General features: G+C 36.9%; 1 protein-coding gene across 1 annotated transcript; it reads right to left on the bottom strand.

Moving 5' to 3' along the window:
• Positions 1–549: 549 nt before the first annotated feature.
• On the bottom strand, positions 550–8,957 carry Pka-R2 (cAMP-dependent protein kinase type II regulatory subunit). Its single transcript, XM_068393079.1, has 4 exons — positions 8,669–8,957; positions 6,926–7,084; positions 4,994–5,096; positions 550–4,183 (listed from the first exon to the last, which is right to left on the bottom strand). Exons 1-4 carry the CDS (start codon positions 8,831–8,833, stop codon positions 4,053–4,055), a joined length of 558 nt encoding a protein of 185 aa, XP_068249180.1. The 5' UTR covers positions 8,834–8,957; the 3' UTR covers positions 550–4,052.
• Positions 8,958–9,243: the final 286 nt, after the last annotated feature.

The raw sequence follows: 9,243 nt of genomic DNA on the forward strand, positions 1-9,243 counted from the left end.
AAACTATAGCCATTTGAATGTGGCTAAGCTTGACGCCATTGATAAGTATTTCTTTGGTTGGAAATAAAAGCCCAATACTTCAGTTAATAATCCCAAACTTATTCTTATTCCTGCTTTTATATTGGCAATGTATACAGCATTTCTCAAAGTAGACAGTCTTAAAAAACAGTACCTTGCCTGTATACAGCAGTTCTCAAAGTAGACAGTTGTCTTAAAAAACAGTACCTTGCCTAAATACTCACTTCGATGTAATAGAGCTCCCTATATCTGATAAAACTTCAATAATTTAGGGGGAATTTTGTTCAAATGCCTGAATGATGTCTTTCAATGTTTTCCCGTCGGAGATATTGCCTTATGGTCATCTAATTCCATTATATCGAAATAAAAAGCTCACGGAGTTGCGGACATTGGCATGACATGGAAGGGCAGTGCTCCTAGTGGGAGAGGGGAGGGGAGGGGGGGGGGAGCCAGTGTGGCTCAGAATGACAATAGTAACATCGAAAGTGTTAAAGGAATCAGTGGAAAAATATATAGCAAGATTTTTTATTATTTTCTTCATTTCTCTTCTTCCTCTTAACAATTACGATTACTATCTTTTTCGCCTTCATCTACTCTTTTCCATAACACACAGACACAACAGTTGGCATTGGATATTCTTTGTTAAAATGGTATTATGCAAACCAAGGTTTTTTCGTTTTCTAAGAGGCTGCTGATTCTACCAGTGTTTAAAAATAGAACAGTTACGTTGCTTATAAGGTTTCTTCTTCTCCGGAATTTAGTTGGGAAGTCCATTCTGGACTCCAGCTGTGAATTATTTTTAGCATATTTTCATTTTCTGTTGCTTTAGTTTTTCTATTCTGTCATCTCCTTGATAGCCTAACATCATCCAGGATTCGTCTGAACACAACAGAAGTCTTCAGAAGTTAATCTGCATGGCAGATAATGGCAGAGCTATGGCAGAGCTATTCAGACTTCACGTCAGACGAAAAACCTGGATGTATCTCGCTTTTCACTTATTTCATTCTTAATGGATATGTTTCTTGTCAAGAGAACAAAGATATCCTCTTTTGATTCAGAACAAGAAGACAAAAATGTGCAAATAAATATAGGTGTATAGTGTAATAAGTCATATGCATTGTGAGGGTTAAAGGCGTCAATGACCTTAGATGTCATGATGCCTGAAAACTTTTAAATCAATCAATCAATCAATGAGGGTTAGTTTATTCAGCTTACAGAAATCCAAGAGCCAGCTAGGACGTCTGTGAGATTTTGCCCCAATTTTAGTTTTCAGTTGAGGTTGTATTTTCGTCAAATTACATAAATTTTAAGACTTAAATCCTTTGCCTGCAAAAGTTTTTTCTTTTTGTGGGTGATAAATCAAACCATTTTCTACGTAGTGAATCTTTCAACTTTGGAAAATACCAAGCTGCACCAGTGAAAGGTAATGCAGAAATTTGACCATTTGTTAAACTTCCAAGGCCAAGGAAGACTCGACGTTATTGTATTGGTATTTTCCACCTAACACAGACAGAACAGGAACTGTTGATTCAATTTTGATCAAATGTGAAGATCACGAGTGATTTTTTTTGGTTCTGGATTCCAGCATTTCTGTACTGACTGAATGGGGGTGTTGTCTGAAAAAATGAAACCAACCCAAAATGTGTCTTGTCACCCTACGGCCTCTTAAGGTTAATTTGATTCTAACTCACTGTTCACTATTTGACAGTGTAGGGGCAGAAAAAGGTCTCTCTCTCTCTCTCTAATGAAGACATAAATTACATTAAATGGTGAAATGGGATGTTTAAAAAGCCTCTTGATGTTAGCAACCGATTGAAAGACTTTGCCTTTCAGCACATGGATTGAAATTTTAGACTGCACGTAGTTTCCTTCTTAGCATTTCGAATGTTTCGTTTACTAGTCACTTTTTTAGTGCTAATTCGATTTTAGGACACTCGACTCTTACAAGAATCATGAGGTAAAGAAAAGGTGGATCTATTTCTGTACCTTTAGGAACCTACTGCATCAAACTCCTCAGGCATGTGTCTTGAGCAAGTGATAAAAATTTGTCTGCACAAAGTTAGTGGACAGAATCATGTAAATTTCTTATTACTTTGGGGACTACATAGGAATTTCAGGCTTATTTGTTTTTGGTTTTAGATTTGCATTCTATACTCAGAAACATTTAGCTGTGATATAAAGAGAGGTTGCTCATATAGAGGTTATGATACGCTGCTACTCAGAAAAAGTCAAAAACTCCTAACCTAAGGCTGGAAATAATTGCTGGCTTTAATTTATCTCTCCTTTAAGATACAGTGCTGAATTTAAATATGTTACTTGTCAGGCTGACAAAGTCAAAATCAATTTCAGAACTGAACTCACCAGTGTGCCTTGTTATATGAACACTACGGGGGATTATATTAAACTCTCTTTAGTTTATCTGGGGAAGGGGAGAGGGCGCTCAGGTCTCAGTGGTGAACTTGCACCACCCGATTTCCAGAATCATTGGCCTGAACCTCAAATTCATCAGGGAAAAAACATTACTGTGATAGGGGGTTGGGTTTGTATTCACGGTAAAATGCCTGGAATTATTGGAAATTTTTATATAGTATCATTATGTTGACATTTACCACTCTACCTCGGTATATCTGGGGGGGATACATTGAAGTGCCTACTGTACGGACTAATATGCAAGGGTAGTAAAAGGTGTAGTTGATATTGTTTTTTCTTCTTCTTCTCTGGGAAAAATATCGTGATCCTGAGAAAGACGTCTTCCCAACACTTAACACACCTGAACCATAAAATAAAAGACAACAATGCTTTCTTTTTCAGTCCTATTATATGAAACTGGAACCAACATGAACTATGATACAGAATAATATAGAAGAGTATCTTGACAATACTTTTGCTTTGTTTTTTTTTTTTGGCCCCATGAAAATTACAAAAGTTGTAAGTTGGTTATTAAAAAGTTTGTGATAGGCCATACAGAAAGTTTTGATACATTTATATATATATTAATAAGTGTAGCACCTTGTTAGGGGCAAGAAAAATGATATGGGGAAATGACCTTATGCTATTAGGTTGCACACATCAAAGAAATTCAGGAATCAAAAGATTTTATACACTTGACAAAATCACAAAAATGTACACAGACGTTAACAGATAATCATAAGAAAGATGGCTGTCGGATCTTATCCTTCATCTCAAAATATAAAGAACGAAGAAAATTTTGGGTGACCGAGAGCAGCAGCTTGAGACGATGTAGCTCAATGCGCATTGAGTCACCACTTTGTATGAAACAGCAGCTGATTTATATCCAGAGATTAAAAAAAAATTAGATTAATGATTACATTGAAAATAAGGGAAATTAGTATTTTTCCATTCCGGGTACCAATAAATAAGGGTCTGTTTACTCTTAGCATAAGATTTGTGAGTAGAGACGGTGAATTGAGTTTAACGTTACTTTTGCCTTTTAGAGGTTATATCAATTACTGTATAACGCCAGAAACCAGCAAAAATAAGCAAGTATTTTTTTCTTGACTATTCTTAAACAGGTTCACTTTTTTGAGAAACAAAAAATATTCTTTTACGTTTTTTTGTTTTTTTTAAACATGAAGACACTGACAAGACCCTGCATCACACCAGCTTGCCACTAGTGTGAACACTGAAGAGACTCCAAAGCTAAGAGGAGCTATGTGGTTACAACAATTTATATATATATATATATATATATATATATATATATATATATATATATATATATATACATACATATATATATCCATATATATATATATATATATATCCATTTCTCTCATAGATCTCTTCTTATATTAATTTTCATTGTAATCAGCATAATCATCTCCCACCAGCTAGGAGGGTCTTCAACACCACCACTGTCCGACCTCCTCTGGACAAATGGCAAAGGATAAAACTCCCATTTATTCTTTCCTCCCACACCCATAGACAATTCATTAAAACGCGTATTATTATTAATTATTATTAATATTATTATTATTTGGTGACTGGTGAAACTAAGTTAACTTGGTGTTGCTTCATCGGATGTCGGAGATGTTGGCCTTGGAGCCAAAAATCCTAAGAAGCTCGTTTTCATAGTCCTCAATGTTCCTCTTCATCAAATCCATGCAGGGACCAAGCAGGCGCTCGAAGGCCTCCACGTCTAAGACTAGATTGGGAGAGAAGAGTAGCATGAACACACACCAAATATAACTAATTTAGGTACTTCCTGTTATTGCCCCACTACTAATTTCCGATATAACAACAATACTATCTTTTAGTTTAGGTTTTTAATTATTTAATCTGTAGGTGGATAAAATTCAAACCTAACCAAACCTAACCCAAACTAACCTAACCTAAGCTAAACCAACCCAACTCAAATTAACCTAGCCTAAGCTAACCTAACCTAAGCTAACCTAATCCAACCCAACCCAACCTAACCTAAAAAATAGTAAAGGGGTTATATCGGAAATTAGAGGTGGGCCAAGAACAGATAAGTACCCTACTTTATCTCGATAAAGAGAACAATACATTAGCGCCCAGATATTGCTGTGTTAATGTAATGTGACAATAAAACTTTGCAGTAATATGCAATTCGACAGGTATAGGACGCAGCAGATTGAAGCTTTAATTAGAAATACGTGTGTTTGTTCCAATCGGGTTGTTCTGAATATTTAGATTTTAAAATCAACTAACTCCTCGAGTTTATTTATAGTTCTAACCTCATCTCACAATGGACACAGCCCAAGTTTTAAGGCATAAGTTAGTAGAAAGGATTGTGAAATTGTTAAACAGTCGACTATCATATCATGTTTATGAAATTTGTTTCATTACATGTAATTTGATATCTACCGGTATTTAAATTTTTCAAACATTAATCGAAATATTTTTTTTTTTAAATCTTTCATATAAACAACAGCAATCATTACTTTTTCAATTCAACCAGTTAGCACCAGATATAAAGAAAATGAACACTTACATGCAACTTTGGCCTTCCCACAAGCATAAACCGAGGCTGCGCGAGGCTTTTTGGTGACTAAAGCCAGTTCTCCGAAGTATCCCCCAACTGTCACTCGACTTATCTGCAAGAGAATTGGTTCCATAAATCAGACTCCACGAACAGCGCATACAATTTCAAGAGCTTATAGTAAATTTCTATAGTACCCTACACAGTAAAGTAGATTATTTGAAGTTAGTAAAATTGGCATTGCAAACAATCCCTTAAAGATAATGCCAAACTGCATTATAGAGGCCTCATCTATGGAGTTGGAAGGTCCTGCATTGTATTCCAATGCAAGGCTCATCTATAGAGTTGGAAGGTCCTACACTGTATTCCAATGCAAGGCTCATCTATGGAGTTGGAAGGTCCTGCATTGCATTCCAATGCAAGGCTCATCTATGGAGTTGGAAGGTCCTACATTGTATTCCAATGCAAGGCTCATCTATGGAGTTGGAAGGTCCTGCATTGTATTCCAATGCAAGGCTCATCTATGGAGTTGGAAGGTCCTGCATTGCATTCCAATGCAAGGCTCATCTATGGTGTTGGAAGGTCTTGCATTGTATTCCAATGCAAGGCTCATCTATGGAGTTGGAAGGTCCTGCATTGCATTCCAATGCAAGGCTCATCTATGGTGTTGGAAGGTCTTGCATTGTATTCCAATGCAAGGCTCATCTATGGAGTTGGAAGGTCCTGCATTGTATAAAAATGCAAGGCTCATCTATGGAGTTGGAAGGTCCTGCATTGCATTCCAATGCAAGGCTCATCTATGGTGTTGGAAGGTCTTGCATTGTATTCCAATGCAAGGCTCATCTATAGAGTTGGAAGGGCCTACATTGTATTCCAATGCAAGGCTCATCTATACAGTTGGAAGGTCCTGCATTGTATTCCAATGCAGGGCAAAGCATATTTGCTATTGCATCTAGTGTAGGGTAGCTATATCTCATCGTAGAAACCTACATCTCAAGATATTTTACTACCATCTATCTAGAAATTGGATTATTGAAGTTTAGGGGCATTATTAAAATGAACCTTTTCGTTGCAAAACATTTTTGTTAACATTTCTTTCTTGTGAAGCAAACCAAATATTATTGAATACCCAGTAGTTTCAATACAGAATAACTCTGACAAAACGTCCGAATTGCAATTTTTATGCTTAGCATATGGGCTAAGTTCATTTGTCTTTGAGTGACTTCATTACTGCAGAAGTTTTGGCAATATCAAGAGATTTCTCAGTTTATAAATGGTCTTAAGTAGATTATGACTTAAACCTTATTTTTTCAACCAAAAACTCAACAGAAGTAAAAGGTTATTGTTGTAGATGGCCTTGTCCTTCCGGCCTGACATAGGCTGTTGCAATATTGCAGATCGTAGGGTTTACAGGTTAACATATAAGCATAAAAGCATAACTGTTTTCCATTTCTTTCTAAAGCTTGTAACGTTAAATGCAGATCAGTGTTCAATGCTATAAATCATGAGTGTGTTGAACCCAATCACTGCCAGTTTCTTCCAGTTACTTCATAACTAAACTATTTGAAATTGGTTAGCGATTACCCAGACGTTAACTTCTCTTCTTATTTAAGTTAGAGATCAAGGTCCTTTACAAGTGACCTTCATATACTATGATAAAGAGTACTAAGTGACCTTAATGTACTATGATAAATAAGACAATATAGATATATAAAGAATAGGAGTACTAAGATTCCTCAAGTTTATATCAATAACTTTCTGGTAAAATATGTAAATAAGAATACTTGAGTTACCTACCAATGTTCACTAAAGATTTATACATGGTTTCATAAACAGTTTCTCTTTAGATTAGTTGGTATAATGCACATATTTTGATCGTTAAAGAATTAAAACTCGGCGTCAATGACCTTAGATGTCAGGATGCCAGAGAATGTTTGGACTTACCTCTTTTTCTTCATTTTCCGAGTTGACCATGGAAACCCTGACAGTGCCTTCCTCCAGGAAGTACATGCCATCAGCACTGTCTCCTTGAAGGATGATCTGAGCTCCTGAAGGATATTCTTTAGGGACCAACGCATCGGCCAAGTTCAGCCTCTCGTATTTCTGAAAATAAGATGTAAACGTTGTATATTTCTGTGCATGCACAAGAAAATAAACTTCTTTGGTCTGCTCAAGGATGTTATAGAGTTGCACGTGGCATACGGTATAATGCATTTTTGGGGTGTTCGTAGTTGGTTGGGACAGGCATAAACTTTATTACTTGTCAAATCTATATTTTTTATGGAGATAAGGTTGTTAATATTTGTTTGAAATACAATATTATGAAGCTAATTTTATGATTTACGAAATATTATTGCTTAATGTTACCTTGCCCAGAGTGAAGCTGATTGGGAAGCAAACAGGGCTGAGATTTAGTCTTTGGTTAAGTTAAAGATAAGGCTGTCTAAGAAGGGGCAGGGGGTTCTTAGGGTAAGTTAAAGATACGGCCGTTTATGAGGGGGGGGGGTCTTAGGGTAAGCTAAAGATACGGCTGTCTAAGAGGGTGGGGGGGTCTTAGGGTAAGCTAAAGATATGGTCGTCTAAGATGAGGGACGGGTCTTAGGGTAAATTAAAGATACTGCCGTCTAAGAGGGGATGTGTGCAGAGGAGCATAGGCCAGCCATCCCCAATCGTAGGTAAGTAGGAAGGATTGGACTCCTAGATTAGGTTAGGAGGGGAACCTTAGGCTAGGTGGTGATCTGACGTTAGTTTCTCTTTTAATATTTTTTTTTTCAGTATAGCTTTTGAAATTTCAAACACAGTCCGTGCCAACCAACTACAAAACCTCTGCATTTTCAATAGTAATAAGAAAATTTATAGTTTTTTCTGTATTGTTATAATTTTTGGATTGTTTTAAAGCTCTCGTTACTTTACATATTTTAGGGGATATGTAACAAATTCTAGCCGGCTGAGATGAGAAACGTTAGCAACACTTGATGAAGGAACTCGCTAATAAAGGCATTAATTGTCAAGAATTAATCGACAAGCTAATTACTGATAGACACAGAAGTGTGCGTTAATTAGGTAATAATTGTTACATAGTCGCTAACATAATACAATCAGGGGAAATTCTTGTTTATGAATGTATGCGTATATTACATTTTCAGGCGATATAAAATTTGAGGAAGAAAGTAAAGAAATCCTACTAAAATTACAACTTAGTATGTAAACTGTTTACTGAATAAGAAGGAAAAGTAATCTGATGAAAGTTGACTCGACCATCTTAAACAGAAACTCGGCCAATAAGCATCCACACAGGCAAGAGATTCAGCAGCTGCTGGCAGGAAAGTATTAAAACTGTATGTGAACAGTCTCCTTTCAATCAGTGCATTTTATCAAGCTTCTGTCTGTGCCTGCCAATTGCCACGAGAGTTCAGAGCTCTGTCTGCTCCTGTCTGCACCTGCCAAATTGCCACAGTTCAGGGTTCTGTCAGCTCCTGTCTGCACCTGACAAACTGCCACAAGAGTTCACAGAGTTCTGTCTGCACCTGCCAAATTGCTACAGAGAGTTCACAGTTCTTTCTGCTCCTGTCTGCACCTGCCACATTGCCACAAGAGTTCACAGAGTTCTCTCTGCTCCTGTCTGCACCTGCCAAATTCCCACAAGAGTTCCTAAAGCATAAAGACTTTCAGAACAGAGCTGCTTACCTCCAGCGTTTTCAACATGGGCACTTTCTCCAGCAGGGCCTCGTACATCTTCCTCTTTTTGCACGCGGACTTTAGCAATATCCTCCTGAAGGTCTGTCGATCCATGGCCCAGAGGGACCCCGTCGTCACAGCCTGGATAGTGGCTGCCCTGGGCAGATTGTACATGAGGGCTAGCTCGCCAAAACTGCCAGAGTTGTCGTAATTCCCCACTAGCCGAGGCTCTGCATCATTATCGGTTTTGACGTAGATGTTATAGACGCCGCTGTGGAGAAAAACCAAGGGAGGTGTGAGTATATATTATAAAGTAGTGCGTATATTTACCCTATATGGTGTGAACCAAACAGCTGCCAGTTACTCCAAATATGCAATAAATCATTCAAAGTTTTATATACTATATATATATATATATATATATATATATATATATATATATATATATATATATACTTGATGTATAAATATATACATACTATATGTATATATGAATATATACTGAATATATACTGTATGTATATATATTATGTATAGAGAGAGAGAGAGAGAGAGAGAGAGAGAGAACAAAATCGAAACTTACG

Source organism: Palaemon carinicauda, chromosome 19 (genome assembly GCF_036898095.1).
Source record: "Palaemon carinicauda isolate YSFRI2023 chromosome 19, ASM3689809v2, whole genome shotgun sequence".
Lineage (NCBI taxonomy): Eukaryota > Metazoa > Arthropoda > Malacostraca > Decapoda > Palaemonidae > Palaemon > Palaemon carinicauda.

Excerpts from the sequence above, each read along its gene's own strand:
- Pka-R2 (XM_068393079.1), bottom strand. The coding sequence starts at position 8,833 with ATGTACAATCTGCCCAGGGCAGCCACTATCCAGGCTGTGACGACGGGG. Across the intron at positions 7,085-8,668 it reads CCATGTTGAAAACGCTGGAG|AAATACGAGAGGCTGAACTT; the intron begins GTAAGCAGCTCT and ends TCTTATTTTCAG. Across the intron at positions 4,184-4,993 it reads TGGGAAGGCCAAAGTTGCAT|TCTTAGACGTGGAGGCCTTC; the intron begins GTAAGTGTTCAT and ends CTCCCAATCTAG.